Source organism: Nycticebus coucang, chromosome 9, assembly GCF_027406575.1.
Source record: "Nycticebus coucang isolate mNycCou1 chromosome 9, mNycCou1.pri, whole genome shotgun sequence".
Taxonomy (NCBI): Eukaryota; Metazoa; Chordata; class Mammalia; order Primates; family Lorisidae; genus Nycticebus; species Nycticebus coucang.
Genome location: NC_069788.1, coordinates 90,321,198 through 90,349,003, shown reverse-complemented (window position 1 = coordinate 90,349,003; position 27,806 = coordinate 90,321,198). Strand labels below are relative to the sequence as shown.

The 27,806-nt window shown below is 48.8% G+C and overlaps 1 protein-coding gene across 1 annotated transcript; it reads left to right on the top strand.

Annotated features, from left to right (window-relative positions):
- Window positions 1-11,277: 11,277 nt before the first annotated feature.
- OTUB2 (OTU deubiquitinase, ubiquitin aldehyde binding 2) lies at window positions 11,278-26,227 on the top strand. Its single transcript, XM_053601613.1, has 6 exons — window positions 11,278-11,488; window positions 20,740-20,835; window positions 21,827-21,945; window positions 23,806-23,890; window positions 24,355-24,549; window positions 25,429-26,227. The coding sequence occupies exons 1-6, from the start codon at window positions 11,486-11,488 to the stop codon at window positions 25,633-25,635; spliced, it is 705 nt and encodes a 234-aa protein (XP_053457588.1). The 5' UTR covers window positions 11,278-11,485; the 3' UTR covers window positions 25,636-26,227.
- The last annotated feature ends 1,579 nt before the right edge of the window (window positions 26,228-27,806 follow it).

Here is a 27,806-nt window from a genome sequence, read left to right as displayed (position 1 = left end):
TGTTTCATACTCTTGTTGGCCAGGCCAGGGTCCAATTACTGAGTATTAGTGAGATGGAGTATCTTTCATGGCTAGAGATCATTCCCTGGATCCAGTGGCGGGTTCCAGAAGAACATCATGGATTAACAGCAGGGGAGGGGTGGTTGCCCCAAAAGGCAATCGGTGTCATTATTAGAGGGAGGTGGGACCTGGTGCTGAGCCAAGTTGCCAACCAAGTTTCTGTGCAAAGATATTCATCATACTACTATTTATACACATAGAAACAAAATTGTATAAACCTCAATATCCCAGAGAAACAGATCAATAAATTAAGCCCAAACTTTATGATTCTATGAATCTGCAGCCACATGTTTTCACAAATATTTAATGTAAGAAAAAAATATCTATAGGGTGTAAAGTTAAGTGAAAAACATAGAGGTTTTAAAAAGGAGAATATAGGGCAGCACCTGTGGCTCGGTGAGTAGGGCGCCAGCCCCATATGCCAAGGGTGGCGGGTTCAAACCCAGCCCCGGCCAAACTGCAACCAAAAAATAGCCGGGCGTTGTGGCGGGAGCCTGTAGTCCCAGCTGCTCGGGAGGCTGAGGCAAGAGAATCGCATAAGCCCAAGAGTTAAGAGGTTGCTGTGAGCCGTGTGACGCCACGGCACTCTACCCGAGGGCAGTACAGTGAGACTCTGTCTCTACAAAAAAAAAAAAAAAAAAAGAGAGAATATAACCCAATTTAGTAAGTATTATAGATAGACAGACAGATAGATAGAAAGCATATGTAAAAAAGAAGAAGGAAATACACTGAAGCAATACTTCTAAGGGGGAGAATCATGACCCCGAAGGAGAGTGGCAAATATCATACCCACGTATTGTGGTAGGTCCACCCCTCTGTGGCAGCTATGTACACCTACACCTTGGAAGAGCCTCCTGCAGAGGCTCCAGCATCTTGGACAGAGCAGTCATCTCCACCTCTTGACTTGGAGTTGGCCATGTGACTTGCTTTGACCAATAAGATGTCAGGGATTATGACATAAGCAGAGGCTTCAAACATGATTGTGCAGTGGGTTTGGCCATGATGGGAACAGCCTTCGGGGAGACTCCTATTTCCAGGAGGAGCAGATATGAACCCAACCTGCAGCTGGGATCAACTTACATCATTCAAACCTCAGCCCACTCATAGCCCCATGAGTGAGAAATAAATGGTCATACTTGTAAGCCAGGGCAAATTTGACGTTGTTTATTATACAGCATGACACCTATACCTGTAGGTACCTGCACAGGTATGCCTGCACACTTGTTCCAATTGTCCACCCTTGTGTGGGGAGCCAATCCCCCTGAGGGATGTGAACTGCATCTCTCGGGAACACTGGGATTCATAACAGTGGCGAAGAACTCTGCCGTGTTAGCAGTGGCTAGCTCTGGATTGTAGGATGCTACTTTTTAATTCTCTTCCTTAAACTTCTGTATACTTCCCAGAATTTCTGTGATGAGCGTGTTTAACTTTTATAACCTGAAATAAATATTCAAAACTGGAAAACCAACTCTTCTTGGCATTTTCCTGATCCTAATCTTTGGTGTCTGCAAGAACAAGGCTGATTGTCAAAACTTTCACCCAGATAACTGTTTTCAAGTCTCTGAAGACAAGTTTCTTGTCCCCCCACATATTTTCTCAAAGTTCATCAACTCTAATTCTTGTATGAGCCTCCACTGCCTCCACCACTGGCTCCTGCTCTTGAGGGGGTCCCCATTAGTTTCTAACCTTAAAACTTGGTATCCTATTCTGAGTTGCACTCTCCAGGTAAGGAAGTTGGCCAGAGAGGAAGCCCTGGGCCCCTGTCTGCTCTCCAGTGCTTTAGAAGGAGCAGACACCGAGGGTAGAAGCTGCGTGTCCTTTGCCTCTAACTTTCCATGCCTAACGGGGGTGGGGGGGAGGAGGGCACAGAGCAGGTGTTTGGTATTGAATGAACAGGTGTGTGTATGAATGAATGAGGGAGTCAGGTTCCTGAGGGGGTGCCAGAGCACTGTGTACCATTCACCCTGCCTCACTGAGTCATCCCCATGGCCCATGAGCTAGGGAGCATGGTTTCCTAACTCCCTTTTAAAGGAGGAAGCTGCAGCTCTGATGGTCCTGTAGCTTGTCTGAGGTCACAGGGCAAGTCAGTGGTTGAGCTGGGACATGAACTCAAGTGCACTGGGCTCCAAACTGAACAACTGTCAGTTTGTAACAGGACATGGTTAAGTAGTCAAAGAACCATAAGCACAAGAGATAACATGGATTACATGCTCGCTGTGTGCCAGGCAATTTGCCACACTCGTTATTGCTCAGTAGCCCTCACAATCCTGCAAGGGTGCTTATTCCCATTGCACAGGTGAGGAAACAGGCTCAGGCAGGTTAAAGGCTTGCCAAGGTTCACACAGTCCAGGGGATAGGCCTCATATCTGTGTCCATTCAGAGTCGGTTGTCTCAGCCACTGTAGGCTGAAAGGAACACAATGGTAAATTATACACGAGAGGCAGAGTTGGTGGCTCAACACACATTGGTGTGACATTTCCTGGAGGAGTCAAGGGAAGAGTAATTGTTGATCCCTGCCACTCAAGTGTGGTCCAAGGACCTGCCATGGGCATCCCTGGGGAGCTTGTGAGAAAGACATAATCTGCATTTTAGCAAGACCCTCAATGCACAGTAAAGGCTGAAAGCATTGGTCTCACTTGATCTAAGGTGAATCGTGAATCTGGGATCCCTCTCCAGTAAGGAAGTGACTTGATGGTGGCTGGCATCACCCAGGGGTTCTGCTGCAGGGGCTATGAACAGAGGGGAACAAGGCCTATAGATGCCAACCTGCCCCTTCCCATGCATACCCAAGCTGAAGGACCAGGTCAGGAGGAGCTCCAGGCCTGCACATGCTTTGGGTGAGGTTCCTTCTGTTCCAATGGTCCTTTTTCTGTTCCTCTCTTCTCTGGCCACTTCACCTCCTCCATGAAGCCTTCCCAGCTGCCCTGGCCCCAGAGAAAGTAGAGCTTACAGCCCCTCATGCAAGGCTCATGAGAGCATCTCTTTTTCCGTGGTTATCACTTAGTTGTTGGCATTTTAATCTCTCCCACAGGAAGAAGAAGTTCTCAAGAAGAAAGGCTTTGTCTTAACCACATATCCCAGCACCCAGGTGTGGCATCTGGCACAGAACAGTCCCTCAGTAAACACAGGTTGGATGAATATGTCCTTATAATTTTGAAATAAATGATGGATGAATGAATGAAAGTCTTAAATAAAGGAGTGAATCTCTAAATGAAAAATTTAAGGAAAGCATAGGAATCAAAACTGCAGGAAGATCCCATTCTTGGAAAGGGAAAACACCCCCAGAAAAAGGAAAAAATTAAAAAGTAAGCTGAGTGAGTTGGAACAAAGAATAGTCAGCTAGTTTGCCTTTAAACCAGGTTTTGCAAAATTTCTTATCTGAGCAAGTTTCCTGCTTTTCCTAGAACTCTGACCTATTGGGGATACAGCTTACAAACACCCCTGCTGGGTCTATGAACACTCTGAGGTAAAATGGCCATAGAAGAGGCTATGGCAAGGCCTGGAAAGATACATTAACTAGGTGTTTCCTGCCCAGTAAACCGACAAAGCAGATACCCATTGTGGAGATTTGCATTTGGCTGGGGCAGAGATGGAGAGAACAGCTCGAGCCCTGAAATATGGGCAGGAGGGTTTATATCCCTTATCACAGAGGAAGACCCTCTGTGGTGGTGATGAGAGGAAAATTCCTCTCTCCCACCAATTATTCAGAGGAGATTGATGCCAGTGACGTTTTACTCCATAGGGAACTACTGGAGTTTAACCCCTCCCTAGGAATCTGTGTGTGTGACTCCAGACAGGAGGCTGCCCCCACACAAGTCTTAGGTTCCAGATTTCTCAAGGCTGCTCAGACCCTTAAAGTCAATGATTATAAAAACAATAGGAGCTGATATGTTCACTCAGAGAAACTGCTGGTATCTTTGTTCCCTCCCTCAGCTTACCCTCTGGGCAAATAGCCTTCAATAAAAGCAGAGTGGAATAGACACTCAGGAACATCGCTGGGACCCCACAAACAGGCAGTGGTCCCCTGAGTTCCTACCTTTGAAAATTCCATTCTATGTCTCTTGTCTCCTTCTTTCTTGTTGTTTCTAACTTTATATTTCTTCAGTTGGTTCCTGCCAGTTCCACAGGTCTTAGTGGACCCAGCCCCCGGATGGGAACTGGACAAAAATAAGGGATATTTGATGAGGGGGTTGAGCAGAAGAATCCTGGGTGCCACTTGGCCCTTAAGGTCATCCATGTTTTGGGTACAGGTGCTGATGGGTACCTGTGACCCCACCACCTCCCAGGATGAGCTGTCTCTCCAGATGAGCCCTATGAAGCCAGAAAAGTGTTCATGTGTCTTCCAGGGACATTACGGGGAGAATATTTCCCTCTCCCTTGCCTCTACAGCACCATAAACCACAGGAATTCAGTCACCAGTCACCTGGGCTACTTACTGCCAAGGAACTTTGGAAGAGGGAGGTCTCAGGACCCAACCGCTATCTCCTGGAGGGCCAGCAGAACTTGCTCTGGGCTGGATGCAGCCAAACAGGCCATGGGACCCTTTCAAGCCTCTTAGGGAGTTGGACGGGTGGGGTGGGAAAAGATAGAAACTAGGGTATAAAAGTGTGTGTGTATGTTTGTGTACACATATTTTTAAGTTTCTGTGTTACTGGATTATTCACGATGACTGAATAGCCTTTCACCAACTCTAGAGAAGGGATTTGGGAGGATCTGGCTGAACATCAGTTCCCATGATATCTATGAAATTGGCTGATAGAGGGTGGAGTAGGGGGCTCTCAAATGTTTCTTTCTTTTTTTTTTTTCTTCCACACAGGGTTAAAACATTTAAAAGTTGATCTAAGATCTTTACACAATGTGAATTTTGCTGTCAGGTTCTGCACTGGCCATGGTGGTGGTGGGAGATCTCCCTTGATTATTTGTTCCTGTAAGGACTGATCTTAATTTTTTCCATTTCTTATGAATTCTCACAAGAAATTACCCTAGGCAAGATGCTGCCACCTGGTTGATGAACAAATTTTAATTTTCCTTACACAAGTGGCAAAAAGGTAAGAATTTTGAGAGTGTCAGAAAACCCATCTAAGAGGAACAACTACTTACAGTCCACCTGGCAGAAGCAGAGTCTTTCACAGGCCACTGAAACTGAAATAAGGGCTCAGAGAGATATAGTAACTTGCTCAGGGTCACATAGCAAACAGGTGGCAGAGGCCATATCTGGCTAGGTTGATTTGCCTCATCAAAGCTTCTCAAACTTTCCTCCAAATATCCCTGATGGCAGAGGGGGAACAAATTTGGACCTTCAGGGGCCTGGCACACAGGCCCAAGGGCAGTACAGAATTTTGTTGCAGTTTTGTGTTTCATGTGAAAATTTTATGTAAGTGAATTTGCATTCTATTTCAGAATACTTTGCTCTAGTACAAAAATCATTTTTGGTCCCTGTAAAAACATTTGAATAAAATCAATTATCCAAGAAACTGCTCATGGTAATACTGCACTTCAAGTCCTGCCTGGCAGAGCACAGCAGACCCTGGATGTCAGAGGAGGAAGTGTGGCTCTTGCAACTCACATAACTCTCCACTTTCTGTAAACACAGGCTCGTGTTTCAAGCTTTTACCAACCACTCCAAGGCCAAGCTTTCTGAGCTTTGTTCTCCAGGGAACTGGGGAGTTTTCAGACATCACAAAGCTCTGAACTTTTCCATTTTTCATGTTCTGGGAGATGGTATCTGGGGACTCCACTCGGGCACTGAGCTCAGTACAATCTAACAGAGGCTGTGCTGTCTTGGTGTCTGGTTCCTCTGTCCATCTGGCTGGGCAGGCAGGAACCCTGGAACCTCCCTAGGCCCTCACTGTCCCGCAGCTCCACATCCAGCCCAACACCAAGTCCTGCTCTTGGATACTGCCCACTTCTGCCCATCTCCGTGCCCTTCCCTAATCCTGACCACTCCTATCTCTTGCCTGGACCACTGTAATAGTCTTCTTCCTGGTTTTCTGCTTCCACATTTGCCCTCTCAAATCTATTCTCCTCCCACCAGAGTGGCCTCTCAAAATACAAATTTGGTCATGTCCACCCTTCCTCTTGCCCCTTCCATGGCTCCCTATTGCCCTTAAATCACCCCCCTTCTCAGTATCCACAAGACCCTACCACCTCTAAAGCCTTATCTGAAGCACTCTCACCTTTCTCTCCTGTGCTCCAGTCAGACTGACCCCTCCCAGTTTCCAGATTTCCCCAGCCTCTTCTCCCAAAATATTCACCATTGCTGCCCCTTCTGTCTTTAATCCTCTGACCCTCAGCCTTGGCTTGGTCTTCTCCCTATCCATTTAGTGCATTTTTCTTGAGCACCTGCTACGTGTCAGGCACTGTGCTTGATACTTGACATTCTGTGGTACCTAGTCTCTGCCCTCTTGGCACTTACTTTATAATAGGTGGGACTGATACACATGAATGATCATAAATTGTGATAAATGCTAGAACAGAAAGTAACAAAGTGCTAAGGAAGAGATTTACCAGGGTGGGATCAGGGAAGAGGAGGACAAATCAAACCTCCTCCAATTCATCCTGCTTACTTAGATTCCAGCTCAAAAGTCACCTCCTCTGGGAAGTCTTCCCTTTCTCCTAAATAGGCTCGTGTTTCAAACTTTTACCAACACAGACCCTCAGTCATCTGCTCCACAACGCCATTTCCCTTCTTCCCAGCACTTGGCACAGTTTGCAATTAGACATTGACTTGTGCAACTAGAGCAGTAGTGAGGAATGTGCCATAGAATGTCCACTCTAAGGTTGAGGTCATCAGCACAGTCACCCAGAGAGGTGACTATCATTAACCAACTTCACAGAGGAGTGCACTGATGCTGAGAGTAGAAGAGGCTGTTTAGTCATCTAATGCCACCTAACAAATTATCCCCAAACTTAGCAAACCATGAATATTTATTATCTTCTTATTCCTGTGTCCATGGCTGAGCTGCCTCCTCTGCCTCGGGGTCTCACCACAGGCTTTAATCAAACTGTTGATTAGGGCTATGTTCTCACCTGAAGGTTTGACTAGGGAGGATCAGCTTCTAAGCTCACTCAACACAGCTGTTGACGGATGAAGATCCTCACGGGATGTTTGACTGAGGGCCTCAGTTCTTTCCCTGTTGGCCAAGGGTCTCCTTCAGATCCTTACCCTGTGGATCTTTCCACAGAATAGTTTACAACATGCTAAGTGAGAGAAGGAGTTAGCAAGCCAGAAGCCACAGTCTTTTGGTGACCTAACCTCAGAAATTATATTCCATCTCTTTGGTTGTACTTCATTGGGTTAGAGGAAAGTCACGAGGTCCAGCCCACACTGAAGGGAGGATTACCTAAGGGCTGGAACATAAGATGCAGTGTGGTGGTGGTGGTGGTGGGTATCCCTGGGCCATTTGGATGTTATTCATCACAGAAGTCATGTAACCTTTCCAAAGTCTCATTGCTAGGACATGTACCAGCTGCCTTTAGGAGAGGCGCTCTCTGTCCCCACCAAAGGGAGTGAGGATGGGCTGGGACAGACAGCTCTTTCCAGCCCAGGGACCTTCCACTGGCTATGGCTTTCTGTAAACCACACCAAATACCTCTCTTATAGAAACCAAACACTGTTTCCTGTCCAGCCCAGGAGGCTGCCTGTGGTATACGAACTGAGAAATATTAGCTTCGAAAATCCACACACTAGGGTGCCCAGAAATGGGGGGCTGGGTGGAAAATTGGTGCATCTATTAACCTTCTGAGGCTGTGATCATGTTTAAACTGAAAAAAAGGAGGTATAACCAGGTCCTAACCTGGTCTTATAAAATTGTTTCTCCTCCAGATTTTCTTGCCTCATATTGGAAAATCCAAAATAGCTTCTCACATCTCCTCTCTGAGGATACAAGAAATACCACAGTCCTTTGGTTTCTCCAGCGCTAAAATGAACTCTGTGTATCACATCTCCTGCACCTGGTAGAAAACGAACTCTCGATTACTTTGGAGGGATCACTCTCCATCTTCCTGCCAACCCCACTGGGCTGGCATGGTCGTGGGCAACCCATTCAGTGCAACGTAATTAGAGGTTACTTCCCCACTAGGATGTAAGCTGGGGGAGGGCAGCGATGCTTGTCAGTTTTGTTCGGTGGTGTGCATCATCAGTGCCTATTACATAGCGACGTGCAATAAATCTTTGTGGAGTGTCGAGTGAATGTCTTTGGGCTTGTTGCTATACCTCTCGCCCAAACACACACGTTGCCTCAAAGGCATGGATAAAGGGGTCTTCACCAGTCTTGGGGCCTGAACCCCTACATGTGATACAGGCTTTTCCTTTCTGGGTCTCACAGGTGGTATGTGAATCAACAGTGATCCACTCTGCACTAGAAGTCTCCTTTGTTCTGGGACACCTGATTCCACCCTTTCCAGTTTGCAGAAAGTTCTCCCTATTTAATCAGATCCACCTCCCCATTCTTGAATGCCCCAAATCTCACTGTACATCCTAGAAAGGACCTCTCTTCTCAAAAACAAAAGCCTCATTCTCAACTTCGCCCCTCTGGGTGGGCACAGGGGAGCCACTGACCCCCTGGGGTGGGGAGTAGGCAGAGGCAATTTTAGCTTTTCTACTCTCTGATCTTCCCCAGAAGGGAAACAACACCTGAATTTGTCTCTCAGCCACTTTTCCAACTTAAGGTTGCAGGAGTAGAGTCTTCACATCCAGCAGGAGACTCTGCATGAAGGTGAAGTGCTTCACATCCTAGGAGACCTGGACCTCCTGCAAAGCACCCTACCTGCAGCTTTCAGGGACATTGTTAAGGGAAGGAAATAGCACAAGGTAAAAGCACCAGGAAACCACAGCTCCTGCCAACATGGCATGGCTGCCTGAAATCCTTTCATCATAGCTTCATGTCATTGATCTAGGGAGAGGGCAGATGACCCCCTTTCAGGCCCTCAGGCACAAACATCCTTGGAGCTCCTCCCTGTCACATGCAAATCCATACTGGCTAGCAAAAGACCACAAGATCAAGACTTGGGCTCCAAATAACCACCATGCAAAGCCCACATTTATTGGGCACTGACTAGAAACCAAGTACAGTGCCAGATGCTTTTCATGACCATTTCAAACTTCTCTGAGCCTCATATGTGAAGTGGGGATATTCGTTCTTATCTCAAAGACTAAGTGAGATGGTCATGAGAGGATTGATGCATTGGGATGGTGACACAAATATGTTTGATGCCACTTCCCACACTCATCATTACGATGTCCTACTACCTTCTCCAAATCCCAGTAGCAAAGTATCAGCACTGAAGGAGGACAGATGGGGTGTGGGAATTCAAAGGGACTCATGGCCAACTGGGCAATCTGGGAAGGTATCGTGGAGGAGAAATCAGGATTTGAAGGATGAGTGGTCTTTGACAAGTAGAGCCTGTGAAAGAGCATTAGAGGGGCAGCAAAGGTGTGTGGTGGTGGGAAAGCATGGAGAAGGTTCTGGGCACTCAAACTCACTCTCAAGCTCATGTATTGGTGAAGTGGGGAAGTCAAGGAGAAGAAGATGAGAAAAATGGGCCAGGGCCACATTGCAGAGAGTGGGGTGGGGTCAACCTGGGAGAGCTCTGGGTTTGACCAGCCTGTGAAATGCTACACCATCCCCAAAGTCTGGGGCATGCAGCACCCAGGTGCCCAGGTCCTTTGCTGAGGCTAAGACACCTGAAATCTCACTTTTCTCTGGACTTGTGAAGCCACAGCTGTCATTCCCTGACCCCTTTTTCCAGACACACAGATGCAGGTAGTAAGGGGGTAGGAAGAGGCGATCCAATTCATTAGAGACAGAACATGTTCCTTTGGCCATGGGGGAGCCCCTAAAGGGAATCTGGCTCAGTCATTCCTCCACCGAGGGAGGACTAACCCATTCTAGAATGAGCTCTGGATGAGGAGTCAGATAGCCCCGCTGGGCCAGTATGGCAGCATCGGACTGCTCTTGTCACTTTTCTGGCTTCCTTGGCTGTAAACATAGAAACAGCTGTAACATAGAAACTGTAACATAGAAACAAAAAACATAAGCCCTCCAAAAGCAAATAGACATGTGGAAGTGTGCGCCCCTGTATGTGTAATCATGTGCAGAGTAAATTCAAAACCAGCTCTGGGGTCCCACTACCTGGGATCAAATCCCACTTGTGTGCTGTGTGAATTTGAGCAAGTAACTTAAATCTCTCTATGCGTCAATTTCCTTATCTGTAAAATAGTGATAATAATAACAGGACCTACCCCCATAAACGAGTTGTGAGAAAATTAAGCAAGATAACCCTGTATGTGTTCAGCCCTTGGGATAATGCCTGATACACAGTATGTGTTCTGTGAAACTATTAGCTGCTGTTCTTACTGTTCTTTGAACCTCCATCCACCCCACACTCCCCACCTACCACATGATACATGCTTGGAAAATACAGCTGTCTGTGTGCCCAAGAACATAACCTGGTGTCTGGGGCTGGTGGAATCAGGGTGGGGCAGGGAGGGGAATTGCTAAGTAGAAATAATAATACATACATAATAAAGCAGGTGCATGCATGCATCACACAGCATCCCCCTTGCCTTCAAGCTCTCCCTCTCCTACCCCAAACAGCTTCCCTCAGAGGTCAAGACTGGTGAATGAAATTTGAATGATACACATTCCTATGTTTGGTGTTCAGTAATAATGAGCTTGTACGCCAGGTGAGTCACCCACGCTTGGTTCCCGGTCTATGCCATATATACATGTATTATTTCCTTACAATTCCAGAGTCACAGAGTCAAGGATCCTGGAAATTCATTCAACAAGCATTAATTGGGTGCGTGGCAACCTACCGATTTGTGAGTTGAAAGGGTGTAGAATATTATTTAGAAGCTACACAGGGGCAGGTGAAGAACTTAATACCATTGGACACGTGTTCCCTAAGTGCCTCTTCTTGGAATGCTGTGCATACTATACTTATGTGACCTTGTTTATGAATTAATGAGGACCAGCTAATCTGTCAGAAGGCTTCGATTTGCATTTTTGCGCAAAAGTCCTTCAGCCTTAACAGAGCAGGACCTGTCTTTCTGGCTTGGGCAAACTCCTTTGCCAGTTAAGAGCTTTCTGTGTTTTTAAAAGAGGGCGGCACCCTGTCAAATAGACCCTAAAGTATAGGCTAGAGGTGCGTGAAGTCCCACCCACTTTTTGTGACATCATGTGTCCCGGCTTCTGATTGCCCGCCTCCGACGTCAATCACCGGGCGTGTGTCTTGCTGGGACACAGTGGAGGTCTAACCTTTAGTTTGCGGAGCGGTCGGGTGTATTCGCCGCACGCCCCCAAGCCCTCGAGGCCCCCTCCACCCGACCCAACGGCGGAGCCGGCCAGCGCCTCCCGTGGCAACCTCCCATACCGGATCGCTCCTTGCTGGGGCGGAACCTGGCCCGGCGGCTCCGGTCACTATGGTCAGTGGTCTTGGGGTGGAAAGACTAAGGGGAAACAGGAAGGGGGCGCGGTGGGCGGGATCGTGGGCGGGCGCATGTGCACTCGAGGGGCCGGGGTCGGGCGCGAGACTCAGCCTCCGCGCAGTCCCTGCGGCGTTCGGACTCCAGGATGCTGAGTCCAGACGAACGTTAGGGGCCGGGTCGCGCCCTCCTTCCCCCTTGGCACAGCCAGCCTGGGGGACCCAGCTCGTCTGAGGCCCTCGCTCCCTGAGCGTCCGCCCCCCAGGTACTCCCCGGGTGCTACCCAGACGGTGAAAGGTAGGCGCCTCCGACCGGAGCGGGACAGAGGAACGCCAGGGCTACTTGTCGCCTCCTCTTTGTTAGGTAGCCCCCCAGATGACAGCTTGTGGCCCCACCCATCCGAGGGCTCGCTGTCAAAGATCACCCCTCTATTGGCCCCTGCCCCAGCCCCTCGAGTGAACCTACGGGTGTCAGGTTGCCGTACCCGAGTGCGGTTGAACATTGGCTCTGTTTTTGGAGTTAGAACACACGTGGTCAGGCTGCCTCAAGTTTTGAGGCGCGTAACTTAGGGGTCCTGAGACTAGAGGAGCCCCTGATCCAGAGTCCTGTCCGAGCAGAAAGGGCCCTGGGGATCCTCTGAGCCAGACTTAACCCTGGGCTTGGTAAGATGGGGGAAACTGAGGCCAAATAGGGAAGGAGCTGGTACTGATTGTGGTGAACCTGGACCCCAAGCCTCTGGACTTCCAGTCCAGTGGTCTTTGTGTTGCACCTGCCCACCTTCCAGGTTCTGTGGCATTGGCTTCCTGCAGGGGACTGGGTGGGATGGTTGCCTAAAACCCTTCAACCCTGAGCAGTGAGGCTCCAGGGAGCCTGTGGAGTGTGCAGGCTGGTGGCCTGGTTCCAGGCACACAACCCTGGGTTCAGGTCTTGCCTGAGGCTGTGGTTGGTCCGTTCCCCTCATCATAACATCATTATAATGCGCTGAAGTGCGAACCATGTGAAGAGATAAGCTACAGCTTTTCCTGTGATAGCAGAGTCTTGGAAATAAGTGTGCACAGCTGCCTGGTACTTCCCGCTTGGCCCCCTTCCTCCAGTGTCTGGAGGAAATGGGTCACCATTGCAGATGCTGTGTATGGGTCAAAGCCTGATCATGGCCTGGCATGTTCTGGGTGTGGCATGGGCAGCCAGGGCACCTGAGCCAGGGCTGTCCTGACCAAGCCAGCCTGTTCCTGGGGTGTGGTTGGGGGCCTCTGGGGCATCTGGAAGCGTCAGCTTCCTGATTTTACCTGGTACCCAAGGGTTGTTCAGCTCCTCCTGGAAGGTGGCCCAGGTATTCCTGCATCACCCACCAGGGAGTGGCAGGAGCTGGGCTAATGATGGATTTAGTCACCTGTGACTTGAGGCTAATATGCGCTATGGCCACCACTGGGTGGCTGAAAGCACAGCAGGCGGGTAGGGGTCAGGACCTCAACTTCTGCCCTTTGTGCTGCACAGGTTGAGACTGCTGACTCCGCCCTCCCATCTGTTCTGGACTGGATGTTAGAGGGCAGATGGGCTTCAGAATCCAAAGCCCTCACCCTTCAGAGGGAACCTAGGTGCCTTGGAAGTGGATGAAGTTGTTAACCCAGTAAAATAGGATGTCTGCTGGGGAATCATGGGGGTAGAGGCTGTCCAAGGCCGTCCAAGGTCACATGGCATTTAATGAGCACTTACTGTGTGTCAGGGACCATGCTGGGCCCTGTGTTGTGTAGTCATTTTTTATGTTGTCTGAGTCCATGTGTGAATGGTGGTGTGTGTGGTGGACATTAAGAGAATGTCCTCGGAAAATAAAGCATCTTCTTTGCTTTCTGTGTCAAAATCTGAGCTAAGCTTAAGGGGGACCCAGGTAGAAGACACAGTTCCCTGAGGAGGATAGGGGCTGGGACAAGGATCGGGCCTGGGGCTGCCACTGGCAGGGGCTGCAGATGGTAAGGGGTCTCATGTGTATTCAAAGTGCATTGATTGCATTATTGTACACAGCTATGATTTAATAAAAAAAAAAGGAAAAAAGTGCATTGAGCATTTGGTAAATGAATGAGTGGAAGTCAGACATAAATAGTGAAACCATCGAGTCCTATTGTGCTGTCTTTTGTGAAACAAAACAGGCCCCTGTCAGGCCTGTGTGTGATGAGAAAGACAAGGTGCTTGCCCTCTCCAGGAGCTCACTGACTATTGGCCAAGACAGAGCTGGACACAGGCAGTCCCTCAGCTATTGGTCATGGCTTCTGCAGGAAGTTAGTGCATAGTGAGGGGTTGAGGAGTGTTAGGGAAGGCTTCCCAGGTTTTTTTTTTTTTTTTAACTGGGTGTTAAAGGATGTACAGGAGTGTTCAGGAAGGATTTGAGGAAGAGAACATTCTAGGCAATGGGGGACAGCAGGCTTAAAAGCCTTGAGACATGGTCAAGAATAGGGTAGTCTGGCAAATGTGGGCAGCCTCTGTAGATCCAGTGAGCGTGGGGGAGCCAGGAAGATGAGTCTAGAAAATTAAGTGGGATCAGAATGTTCTGTGCAGAGCTTCACTGCTGCACTGTGGAATTTCGATTTTGTTCTGCAGTTGGGGGGAGGGAACAGTTACATATTTTTGAAAAGTAAAAGATGGTTAACTTGGGTGAAATCTCTGGCAGTGTTGGAGGCAGCCATGCTGGAGTCCAAGACCAGCTAGTCCATTCGTTCACTCATTCCCTTGGTGTGTTAGTCTGCTGGAGCTGCTGTCATAAAGTACCGCAAACTGAGTGGTTCAGAACAACAGAAATGTATTCTGTCACAGGAGGTGAGAAGTCCAAGATCAAGGCATGGACAAAGCCACACTCTGTCTGAAGGCACTAGGGAAGGATCTGCTCCAGGCCTCGCTTCGAGCTTCTGGTAGCTCCTTGGTTTATGGCATCACAACCCTGATCTCCACATGGTCTTTTCTCTGTGTATGTGTGTGTGTGTGTGTGTGTGTGTGTGTGTGTCCGTGTCTGTGTCTTAATTTCCTCTTTTTGTGAGGGCATCAGTCGTACAGGATTAGAGGCCCATCCTATTCCAATAGAACCTCATATTAACTATATCTGTATCGACCCTATTTCCAAATAAAGTCACATTAATGGGAGTTAGGAATTTCCCTTATGAATTTTGAGGCAACACATTTTAACACATAATATTCAGTATACATTTTTGGTGCATTACTGTGCGCCAGACCCTGGGAAGCCAGCAGTGACAGACAGGCAAAGTACCTGCCCTCAAGGAATTGGTATTCTAGAGGAAGGAGACAGTCGGTACGCAAATAAACAGGTGAGTCCACTTGTCAGATCATGCCTTGAAGAAAAGAAATAAGGTGGTAGCGATGGGGAAGGGGCAGCTTCAGGCTGTGTGGTCTTGGAAGGTTTTTCTAAGGTGACATCACCTGCATCATGGGAAGAGGCAGATGAGCATTGCAGGCAGGAGAAACAGCATGTGCAAAGGCCCTGAGGTGTGTGTGGTTGTGTCTTACTGAGGAACAAAAAGGACCATTATGAGAGAGGGAGGGAGAGATGAGCAAGGGCCAAGTGGGTCAGACCTGGGAGGCTGTCGAAAGGTTGAGTCTTTGCCTACACCAAGGAAGCTGGTGGGGATCTTGAAGTAGAGTATACGCTGTCTGGTAAGCAGCTTGTGTTGGCTACTTGTGGAGAGCAGTCAGGATGGGAACAGGAAGTGGGTCAAGCAAACAACAGCACAGCCTCCTGAGGGGAGATGTTGGCAGCTCAGCCCTAGGGCAGGAGGGGAGTGAAGGAACACTTCCCAGTCATGGAGTGAACTCTGCCTAGTTGGAGCAGCATCTAGGAAGCTGGAGAAGCATGCGGTGCAGGGTGGAGCAAGAGAGCAGTTAGGGACCAACTAACTCAGGGATCTTCTGCTCAGACAATGGAGTGCTGCTGGCTGTTTGAGGCTGGAGCTCTAGGGAGAGGTCAGGGCCAGAGATGAGAACCTGAGGGTCATTGGAAGGATGCTGTGTGTGTCCAGGCATTACCTGATGAAAGCCAGCCAGCATGTTACCATGGCAAGAGAGACTTGGCAGATGGGATTAAACTAAGGATCCTGAGTTAACCTGGTGGGTACAGTGATAGAGTCGTGAGGGGTCTCATGAGAGTGGGGAGGGGTTGGAATCAGAGCCAGGGAACATGCGCAGCCTCTAGAAACTGAAGAAGGCAAGAACACAGATTCTCCTATAGAACTACCAGAAGGCACACAGCCCTGTCAACATCTTGACTTCAGCCCAGGAGGACTAATTTAGAACTTGGTACCACCAGAATTTGTGTTGTTTCGAGACAGTATGTGCTAACTTGTCACAACAGCAATAGGAAACTCATACAGAGCAATAGGTCTCCCCTAAATCTGTGGCCTCCAAACATTTTTGCTCACTCACCTCATCAATAAAAAAAAAAAATTTGAGGGCAGCCCCTGTGGCTCAACAAGTAGGGCGCTGGTCCCATATGCCGGAGGTGGCAGGTTCAAACCCGGCCCTGGCCAAAAACTGCAAAAAAAAAGAAAGAAAGAAACAATGTATGCAGAGTAATCCTTAAAAAAAAAATTGAGCTCTCTATAGATATATATTTTATGTGTCATACCCCAAAGCAGACATTTAAAAGGGCATTTCCTTCTAGCCCTTAAGCAGCCCACTGTGGAGGCCTCAGCCCTAGGCAGGCCAAACCAGGGCTGGAGCTGGGCTAAGCCTCTGGAGCTGACTGGGCCTCTCTGAGGGAAAGGGGTGGCCCAGGAATGAGTGCTGCCCTGCTTGCAGGTGAGACTGGTGGCTCTGGTCTTCTCTGCAATCGGTAGCTTGAAATTAGGTCATATGGTGAGCTGTGGCTGCTGGACTGGACCTGGCAGGTGAGGCAACTCACTTTAGGATGAGCGAAGGGGCTGACCAAAGGCTGGTGGTGCCTGCTGGGGCCCAGCGCCTAGGCTCAGACATACTGAAGGAGGATATGTTGCAGAGGTGTGAGCCTGAGGCTGGGCTGGTGAGAAATTGTCAGGAATTGACAATAGGCTGGGTGCATTCTCTTCAGAGGGTGACAGGGTGCAGAATGGCACCTGATCTGTTGAATGGGAGGTTTTAGGAGAGAAAAGTGGGGAACCCCTGTTTTCTCTAAGTTTAGAAGTTGGGCTTGGTGTGTTTATCAGGGATGGGGTATCACGCTGATGTGCTTGGTGACCAGAATCCCAAATCCCTGCCTAAGATTGTCATACCATGTGACCTGGGACAAATGGCTTGACCTCTCTGTGCCTTAGTTAGAAAGAGGTATTTCAGGGCCCGAATGAGATAATCTATGGAAAGTGGTGACTCCCCAGAGAAGGTTAGCTTCATTCAGCAGGCGGTAACTGAACACCTCCTGGGTACCAAAGCTGTTCTAGGCACTTGGGGTTCAGTTGTGAACAGAAGTGACAACTGGTTCCTGTTTTGTGGGGCTTTGTTCTTTTATTACTTCACCTCTCATGAAAGGTCGGGCTGGATTCAAACTCTTGAGCTGTGTCTACTCTTAGAGGGACTCACAGAGAACACACAGAACACAGAGAACTGGAGGTGGTGGAGAACCTCACGGGGGTCCCCACACCATTGAGTGGACAGGCCTTCTGGGAATGCGGGGCTGGGCTGCCTAAGCCCAGTCCTTTCAGCTCAGCCTCTCCACATCCTGTAGTCTCCTTGTGACCCTCAACCCATTGTCTCCTGGGGAGGGGTTCATGGAGAGCATCACATGATGTTGGCATGTGGCTGCAGGCTGCTTGAAGAATTCTTGGGTTATATGGGCAGGTTTGGGGAAAGAAAAGCAGGGGACTCCTGCTTTCCCTAAATTTGGAGGTTGGGCTCAGTGTGTGGATCAGGAATGGAGTATCAGGTGCACATCTCCAGCGTCAGAGTAGGTGCTTTACACACCGCCCATGCTCTGAGGCTGTGGGCGGAAACAAGGGCAGCGGACAGATACAGCGCAGACTCCACCAAAGACTCCAACCTGGTAACTGCACACTCAGCCCACATTCTAGCTGCCAGGGTTGCTGGGGAAAAGCCAGAGATTAAAGAAACATCCTTTTCTCACTTTGAAATATATTCCTCCCTTCAATCTGCTAAAAACTGTTTCCAAGTGGAGGTGCTATCTGCCTGACTTAATTAGAATTCATTTGCAAGCCCCAATTAAAGGACTAAAATCCTTTCAGGTGGCCTGATTAGGTCTGACAGGACATTATCAGTCATGGCCTGTCTGTCCTTTCTCCATAATATCCTGGAAATTTCCAGTCATAGTTTAAAAAACAAGCATTGATTAGAGTCAGCTAAGGTCAGACAAAGCATTGTACTTGATTTATGGGCTAGAAAATTAAGGATGTACCTGGGGTTCTCTCTGGACTTGAGTCTCTTGGTCCTGCCCTGGGCTGTGGCCAGGGCTGTGCTGGTGCAAAGGGTGCGGGAAATGCCTCCAGCTGATTTGAATCATTCTGGAGGTGCCAGGCAGGGACTTGAAGGGCCAAGGTAGAAACCCACTTGTCCCCCCAGGTGCCCCATAAACACACCTGGGATCATCAGGGGGCACTGGAGTTGACCCAAGGCTCTGTCACCTGAAGATGGGGGCAACCTACGCCATTTGACAGCAGGGCTAGATCTGAAATAGTATGGAGTGAAAGAAGAAAACCCCACAATATCCATAGCATAATATGCAAATTTAAAATGCAAGTATACACACAACTCTGTATTTTTAAAAAGAGATAGTTTACATTTGTACAAGGTACTTAGAATATTCAAATTCATTAGAGACAGAAAAGTAGAAAGGTGGTTGCCAGAGACTCCGGGATGGGATGGGGAGTGGGGAGTTAGTGTTCAATGGAGACAGAGTTTCAGTTTGGGAAGATGAAAAAAACTTGCTGTGGAGACCACCTACAGAGGGTTGAGGGTGTGGAGGGATATGAATAGGAATCAGGTATCAAAGGAAAACATGAGAAAATGCAGGGGCTCGTGCTGACAGTGTGTCCCCGGACCAAGGGAATGGTGAGCTCAGCTCTCAGCAGCTGAGAGGGCCCTGAACTACCATTTAATATTTTATCTTTAAAACCAAAAACTTCCTGCAGGCTTTTCATAGGTCCAGCTAGCCAGCCCTTGTCTCTTGGCTGCCCATAGCTGCAAGAGAGGCTAGGAAAATGATTGGGAAAGAGGTGGGATTGGCAGGACTTCATCACTTTTCATCAGGTTTCAGGATCCTACCAGTGGGGAAGAAATGGAGTAACAGTTGATAGGACAGCAGCCCATGGCGCCTGCCCCAACGTTGTTGTCTGATGCCCCCTGATTGTTTCTGTTTGCATTGTCACAATGATGTCAGGCTGGAGGGAGGAAGGAAGGAACCTCGGGTTGACTTAATTTTGCAAAGAAGAGCAGGTATAGGATGGAACCTTCCAGAGGCAAAATCTAGAATCCCTTTTCCCTACCCCTAAGTGTTTGACTCTGTTTCCTCTTTTGGAAACATTCTTCCTCCTGTTCTTCTTTAGGACAATTAATTTATCTTCTAATTTTAAGCTTTCCTCTGGGAAGTTGCCCTTGACCCTCCAAGTCCAGGAGAGGGCATGTGTGGGGCGAAAGTGTGAGTGCAAGTGGGAGCCCAGGATTGACTCAGCTGGGCTGGGGTGAGGAGAACAGGGAGACTGCATGGAAGAAGTGGCTTATACCCATTCATTGAGCAAACATCTCAGTCCCTACTCTGTGCCAGGCCCTTTGATAGGCCCTGGGGAGTCAGGCAGATAAATGGGAGATTGCAGACAATATCATAAACTGTCCTGAGGCAGGAGAGGTTGTGTAGCTTGGAAAGTCTTTGATAGGTGGGGACAACCAGGTCCCCTAGACACAGCCCTTCTCAATCCCAGCACCTCTCCCCTGTCCTGATGCTGGACCTGGGAAAAGGGGCTTGCTGTAAGTTTAGAGTCTATCCAGCGTGGAGACAGAAGCAAACGTAGAAGTCCTTTAGGCCTCATTGTATAAGCTCATGGGCCAGCTTTTGCATGCTCAGTGTTGGAGAAAGCCGATCATCCAAAATCTAGGTATATTTCTTCAGATGGACAAAGAGGTTCATAACATCAAAAGGCTTCTCCCTGAGCAGGTGCAGTGGGTTGTGATTGTTATCTAGTCAGTAATGAGGCTGAGATGCCACTAGGGAAAGGCTGCTGTGGTCAGAGACATAAAGTGAAAAAGGCATGCTCCAGCACCAAACTAAGTGTCAAAAATGATGGCAATTAATGGATCGAAAACTAGATTTCCACTTACAAAAATCCCAATTAACGTCAGCCTTTGGCAGTGCACTACTGCATAAAAATGGTCTCCCTTGGTTGTATTCTGGAGCCAGAGTCACTTAAACTGTAAATTGTAAGTGGCTTTAATGCCACTTTCTTTTACATTATTTTCAGGCTGTTTGCAGGCAGGAGTGCATCTCACTGAGCCCGCTGATGAGGTAGCCCAAGATGAAGTTTGGCTGCTGGAAAAGAGATCTCTTTCCCCAAGCTTCCTTCTGCCATTGCCCGGTCCCTGCACACCCATTTCTTCTTGTCCATCCATTTCTTCTCACCTTGGAGAGAGACCCTTTCCCTGTGTTTGTCTTTTCGGGTTGGAATTGACTCAAGTATGAACTTTTGTTGATAGGTGGTGTGTGAAGATGCCCATCTCAGGCTGTGCTCCATGAACTCAGATCTCTGAAAGCTTCCCTAGACCCCCAGGCCTCCTTTCTTGTACCAGTGCTTCTGGGGACTTTGTTACCCTGTATCATTACCATCTTCCCTCAGACTGTGAACCTGGGGTGGGGGGTCCTAGATGTTCTTCCCTGTGTATTTCTAGCACATGACACAGTGCTTAGCTTGAGCTTGATGTTTAGGAATTGTTGGATGAATAAAATAATGAATGAATGAATGAGACAGAAAGGATGAAAGTGGATGAAGGTACTCACCTTTGGCACGAGGTTCATTAGGCTCAAGGTATTATATTCAATAAGATGAGTTTCCATATACCCAGGGATACCTCTTCCCAGTGGTGCTGAGCCTGCCTGTCCCTGTCCTGGGAGTGTGACAATCTAGGCATTTATCTAGGGTGCTGGGAATATGCTCACATGTAGCTTTCGTGGGACAGTGTCATTCTCTATCTCGTGTAACTGGCAGTTTGGAGGCCACCAAGGTGGTGAATTCCATCAGTTGATTTTGAAATTGTTGCAGCATTTCTTCTTTATCTTTCAGAGTGAAACATCTTTCAGCTTAATATCAGAAAAATGTGACATTCTCTCAATTCTTCGGGATCATCCTGAAAACAGGATTTACCAGAGGAAAATCCAGGTGGAGCAGAGGGAAATACGGATCCTAAATTAGATGGGCTGGAGTAGGGAACTAAGATGGAGGTGCTACTTTGAAGGCTTACTGTTTGGGACAAGTTTCTGGGCAAATGAAAGGACTCTCAGGATATTTCGATGTTAGGCATTTGCCTTAGCAAGAAATCCTTTAGTTGCAAAAAAAAAAAAAAAACCGCACAATTTTTTTTTAAAGCTATGCACTATCCTAAGTGCTTTAATTAACTCACTGAGACTCTGATGAGTCCAGCTTGGGTCAAGTGTCCATCAGCAGCTAAGGCTGAACACAGCCACAGAGATACTTCCCAGCGCAGGAGCTAGGACCAGGCAGCAAGCTGACCTCATCTTCCCTGGAACTCTCTTAGGAGGTGAGATCAGGGTTGAGCAGGAGCAGGGACTCCCAATCACTTGAAAACCATTCCGTGCTGTCAGAACCCTGCCTATATCCCCACAAGGCAGGAAATTCCAGGCCAGTTGAGAGGGACACAGCTATAGGCAGAGCCAGAGCAGTGGGTGGCACAGCAATGTTGGGAGGACTTTGCAGACGGAGGCCCTCCAGGGTGCCCAGGAGGCCTTCCTCCAGACTCTGCAGCCTCCTCTCTACCCACCAACCCCCTCACCCCCACTTCTGCTGCCAGCTCCTGCTTTTCTCAGCATCATTCCTCCAAGAAGTCTTCTCTGACTTCTGAAGTCCCACATCAGTGCCACTGCCCCAGCTGGGTATTTCTCAGTCCTTGTGCCACCACTGTCTAATCGTTTGTCTTCTCTGTAGACTGTAGGGTCATCTAGGACTGACCCAGGATGTATGCAGTGTATTTCTATCCTCATGGAATGAATGGTGGGGGGAGACTAAGGAGACAGCCAATTTGAGGGGAGGGAGAAAGTGTTACCGGAAAGAGGTGGAGCTGGCCAAACCCAGTGTCCAATGCAACAGAGCCCTTATCCTGCAGATGTCCACATAATCCCTCTCTCCCCCACAGGAACTCAGCAAAAGGTTCACCGCAATCCGCAAGACCAAAGGGGATGGGAACTGCTTCTACCGGGCCTTGGGCTATGCCTATCTGGAGTCTCTGCTGGGAAAGGGCAGAGAGACCCTCAAGTGCGTGAGTGGGAGGGACTTGTTGAGTTCCATGCTGTTCTCTGTACACCAGGTCAGCCCAAGGAGTGAGCTGGAGGGCTGCCTGGCAGAGGCGTCTGATGTGGGAGAAGCCCAGCCGGCCGCTGTGGTGGAGTTGGGGTAGCCAAGAGGCTGGGAATCAGTGACCTTCTAGCACTTTCTGCTTTCTATTTCATCCATGAGTCTGGGTCAGCCCAAGTGAGTTGCACTGGGCAGGTACTTGGTGATTCATTACAAAAAGATAAGAAAACAAACAAGAGAAGCAGTGTTGCCCTGTTCTGAGTAATTCCTGCTGGCTTTGGTTTCCAGCATGTGTAACGCGGGTGTCTGCCTGGTCAGGCCTGGATCTGAGCTTCATGCTGTTCAGAGCTACTCCCTGTGCTGTTCATTCCTCCATTATAACTTCACGTTTTGGTTAGTTCAGGGCTTCTCATACCTGAACATTTGTACAAACCACCTGACACCTAGTTAGGGCATAGGTTCCCATTCAGTAGGTCTGGGGTGGGGAGCCTGAGATCCTGCATTTCCCACCAGCTCCTCGGAGATGCTGATGCGAGTAGCCTCAGATCACACATTGAGGAGCAAGGAGCTAAGAGACCACTTGGTTCTCGGCTATTTCTAGCCTCTCCCCTTCCCGTTTCTCACAGTGGTGTGGGATAGCACAGCATAGGGGTTGTGACCCTAAGTTCATCTTCCCCTTGAGCTGCGTACCCTGGAGTTGTGCCATGCAGCTGCCCTAGATGCTGAGGTCAGACCTCACTCTCTTACTTCCTGTGTGACTTTGGGCAGGTGACCCAGCCTCTCTGAGCTCATTTTTTACAACTGTGAAAAGTGGATAACATTTCATACCTGAGGGGGTTGTTGTGAGGGTACCAGGATGGATTCCAGAAAGGGGCCTTGCCATAGGGGGCTTTATGTGGGTCCAAAAGGGGTATTCGGAAGTCACAGTGCCAGGGCCTTTGGGCCAGGTCTTCAGGGGTGACTCAATGCTGGCAAATGTTTAACAGCTGACTGGTTTGGGGACAGGAGGCCAAATTTGAGCTGTTAGCTGATTGCTGATAGCTGTCAAAGCTTCTAACGTGATCGATCACAAGCTGTCATTGCAAGTAACTGAGTAGTATGTTAGGAAGAGATGCAAAATAACACACACTGCGTTCCATACCATATCTCCACTGGACATATACAACCTCATAGCCTGAGGGACATAGGTGTTAGTAAATAATTAGGAAATGGTGAGCTTTAGATATTTATTTTGTTTTTTAGTATACTTTACTTAATTGTAAGTTTACGTCATTCAAGTTTTAATAATGACTGTTAAAACCTGGCTGGCAGGGTGGCACCTGGGGCTCAGTGAGCAGGGCGCCGGCCCCATATACGGAGGGTGGCAGGTTCAAACCCAGCCCCGGCCAAACTGCAACAAAAAAAAATAGCCAGGCGTTGTGGCGGGCGCCTGTAGTCCCAGCTACTTGGGAGGCTGAGGCAGGAGAATCGCCTGGGCCCAGGAGTTGGAGGTTGCTGTGAGCTGTGTGACGCCACGGCACTCTACCGAGGGCGATAGAGTGAAACTCTGTCTCTACAAAAAAAAAATACCTGGCTGGCAGAATTCTTGAAAATTTAACAATTAATTTACTCTTGTGAGCAAATACAAACCAGCTCTTGCACACCCCCCATGAAGAGAGTCCCTGGCAGTGCTAATAGGGCAGACGTGTTGTGGTGACGGCTGTGGTGGGATGGGGTTCTGAGGACGCACTGGAGGGGCAGTTGGGCTGGGGCAGGGGTCAGATTGGGACATAATTGCATCACAGTACGCTCCCTATAAGTACCGAGTCTGCTCCTTTTTAGGTTCAAAGAGCGTGTACTGCAGACCCCAAATGACCTTCTGGCTGCTGGCTTTGAGGAGCACAAGTTCCGAAACTTCTTTAATGCTGTGAGTTCACCTGGGTCACGCTGGCTGAGGAAACAGGTCCCTCCTTCCATGCAGGCAGAGCAGACACTGGCCAGAGTCCCCACACAGCCCATAGCTCTGCTCCTCGCAGGGAAGGACAGAGGGCTGCATCTGGCATGTAGGGATTTATGGATAAAAGGAGCCCAGAGCTCTGCCCTTCCCTGGGAGGAGGCACCTCTTTCACCACACTCCCTCTCCATCCCATCCTCCCCATCTGATTAATTAAAGGATGGGTTCAAGGACTGTCAGACCCCTCCTGCTCTGGATGTGTACATGGGAACCCCAAGCCAGGTGGCCATGGGGGAGACTTAATTGCCACTCCCTAGATATGCCTCCATAGGTACGAATTACAAAGTCTTGCTAACCCCCATTCATGATGGAGGCCCCAGGGAGTGAGGGTTGGGTCTTGCCAGGGCCTCCCCTGGCTGATGCCTCATTGGGCGCAGTTCTACAGCGTGGTGGAGCTAGTAGAGAAGGACGGCTCAGTGTCCAGCCTGCTGAAGGTGTTCAATGACCAGAGTACCTCAGACCGAATCGTGCAGTTCTTGCGCCTGCTTACATCAGCCTTCATCAGGAACCGAGCAGACTTCTTCCGGCACTTCATTGATGAAGAGATGGACATCAAAGACTTCTGCACGCATGTAAGATCTTAGGATCTCAGTCCCAGTTCCGGCTGTGCTCCTGTTGGGGACTCTTACCGTCTCCTGAACCCTGTGCCTAGCCAGGGGACTTGGGTGTTATAGATGCCCTCGCAATTCAAACAGCACTACGTTAGCAACTTGTAGGCACCACCGGAGCTGTCTGCATCATGTGGTTTGGGGCAAGTCATTGCTCCACCCTAGGGATTTCCCACCTGAAAAATAAGGGATAGGGAGTAGCCTTTTCTAAAACTGCATAGCCCCAGAGTCACATTTGCCCCAAGACATGTTTTTGTTTACAATGCATGGTATTTACTTGAAAGAGTGGCTGATGTGTAAAAATTGGGCAATTTTTCATATGAATTATCTGGATTTGTCTTGGAAAATCAGAAGATCCAGCCCCAGGCCTTTACTCTTGCATGGCAACACAAGCTAGTAGCACCTGCCCTCTGTATGAGGGCCACCACCCCTGCCTCACTCTGCTTACTTCTCTGAAAGCAACAAGCTTGAATCCTTGATGGGCCAAGGCGCCTTTCAGCTCTAAGACTGTTCAATGTCCAACCTGAAAAATCCCTGCTCTCCCTTTCCAGGTCCCTCAAAGGTAGTGGCTTCTTCTCAGGAGCAACTAGAGTCTAGAATGACAAAGATCCAGGCTTAACTTGAAATTTTAGGGATTTGTAGCAGCTGTGCTACTTTTCTCCCAGGGAACCTATTTCCTTTGTGACGTGAGGATGTTGTCAGTACATACCTCATGGGTGGTTGTAATGATTACATCCCAGCACAGAGGCTTTGCCATGACCTCGAGAGCCAGGGTTGAAGGCACTTGTTCCCTGCCAGGCCTTCCTTCTAAGCTGGCTTATTTTTTTATTTTGGCCTTTGCAGGAAGTGGAGCCCATGGCCATGGAGTGTGACCACATTCAGATCACAGCCCTGTCGCAGGCGCTGAGCATCGCCCTGCAGGTGGAGTACGTGGATGAGATGGACACCGCTCTGAACCATCACGTGTTCCCTGAGGCCGCCACCCCTTCTGTTTACCTGCTTTATAAAACATCCCACTACAACATCCTTTATGCAGCCGATAAACATTGATATTAATTTTAGGCCATGCAGTGGAATCTGTCACCTAACGGATCGCTTTCTGAATGGAACATTCTGTCTTTTCAATTTTTTAAAGCAATTTAGACTGTGGCTAGAAAATGTACAGCCTCTTGGGCAAATCCTCTGGAAAGGAGGCCTATCCATTATGGACTGTGGTAATGGCAGTATTTTTAGTATTTATTTCGATGGAGGATCAAATGCTTTCTAATTCTGGGCCAGGAAGGGCCCCCGGACTGTGCATTCCAGTTCACTGAGAGACACTGGGTAGGTCACCTACCCTCTTTGGACCTGTTTCTTCAGTTGGAGGAGGTTCCTACAGTACTGACATTCTTTTGTATAAAAATGGGGTCTCTGGTTTCTCTTTGCCAGGGGCAGTGCCTCTCCACAGGAGCGGAAAAGTCAAGGTCAGCTGCCTAGACACAAGTGACTCATTGTCTAGGCCTACAAGAAAGAATCTGGTCCAGTCTGCTGTTGGACTGGGCTGTGGTGGATGGGCTGTTGTCAACTTGAATGTAAGCACTGTGGTGTGGTTCCAAACACTCATAATGGGCGTGTTTTCCCACCCCTAACTTAAGGAGAAAAAGAGACTTTTTTTGCCAAAGTCCAGAAATCGGTCTTTCAGCCTTCAGCCTAAAAGCTCAAGTTGTTGGGGCCCCCTCTACCTCTCTCAGGGTCAGACTGGCTGACTTTTAGTGGTTAAACCCTTCAGGGTTCTGCTGTCAACCGTTCTGTACCCTGGATAGAGGCTTAGGAAGACTGGGGTCTGGACCAGGATGTGTGTAGTTATGTCTGGGACCAGGAAGCTGCAGCTGTCCCTTCTTTCCCAGCAAATCCTAGAAGTCTAGATACTCAGCCTAGTAGAGATGTTGGCACATGCGGCCGTGGTCCCCAGCTGAGCAGAGCAGATGGTTTGCAAAGCTGCCCTTGGCTCCTTTCTGTGGTTTCTCCTTCTGTTCTCTTTGTGGGCTGGTGAGAGGATAGGTGGGAAAGAAAAGAGACAAGCCATGGGAAGACAATGGGGAGATTTCCATTGTTGAAACTGAGAACTCTTACCCGCTCTCTCATTCAGCATCCTGGACATGTCCCCTTAGAAATTTTACTCTCCTGCTTCCTCAGGACCTCTAAAAGCCCCTCCCTGGACTGGCATGTGGGATGGCAGCAGTGGGGAGCCACACAATTGGGTGGGCTGAGGTGCTGCTAGCAACTTCTCCCTTCCTAAGAGGAAATGGAAAATGCAGGGTGTGGAATTGCCCTTTGGGGTCCTTACTTAATCAAAGGCCACTTTCTCCCAGGTTTCCTTCTGCAGGGATTTATTAGAATCTATTGGTGCTGCTGTATGAGTCTGCTGACAAACCCAACTGTGCACATGGACTGGGTAGCACACTCCTCAGAGTCCCGTTGACACCAGTGATGGATTTGTGTTACTCTTCTGCCTTCATGAAAAGCCGGTAGCACTCTTAGATGTCAGGGGCCTCAGTTCCAGGCAGGGACCCCGGTTCCCATACTGCCTTTGCCTGGAATTGGACCACAGGGCTTCAGCTAAGTATGTCACTTTTCCACAGGAATGTAAACCTGACCCTCATATGAATTTGTTCAGTGTCCCGCACAGCTCTGGGTAGAAGTGTTAGGAGGTCTTTGACAAGTACACTGAAGAGTGGGGAGAGCACACTGCTGGATTTGTGACTCTCATCCTCTTTGCCAGACAAGTCTCCAGGGAATCCCTGCAGTGTGAACACACATGACGCTGGATTGGTGCCCGTAGCAGCTCTGAGGGGTTGTAAGGTGGGTTGTGGGCCTTCCACCCAGGTTCTCCAACACAGTACAGCCAGTACTGGCCACTGCTTCTCTCCATTTGTGGCTTGTGTATTCTCAACAGGAGAGCTGTCTGGCACTTGGTTGGAGAAATTCCCTTGGTAAGACACACTGGACCCTCTTCCTGGAGAGAATCTATCACTTTGGAGTCAGGATGCCCAAGGTCTGGCAGTGACAGGCAAAGTCATTTCACGGGCTTATCCTCTGCTTTTCACAAAACCATAGGCCAAATCCAAACCATTGTCCCCATTCCCTCCATGTTTGCCCTCAGATCTTTGTCTTCAAGGGAAAACACTATACAAGCAAACAAGTGGCAGGTTTTGGTATTTTGTTGAACGTCCAATCATCCA

Excerpts from the sequence above, each read along its gene's own strand:
- OTUB2 (XM_053601613.1), top strand. Across the intron at positions 20,836-21,826 it reads TTTACCAGAGGAAAATCCAG|GAACTCAGCAAAAGGTTCAC; the intron begins GTGGAGCAGAGG and ends TCTCCCCCACAG. Across the intron at positions 21,946-23,805 it reads AAGGGCAGAGAGACCCTCAA|GTTCAAAGAGCGTGTACTGC; the intron begins GTGCGTGAGTGG and ends GCTCCTTTTTAG.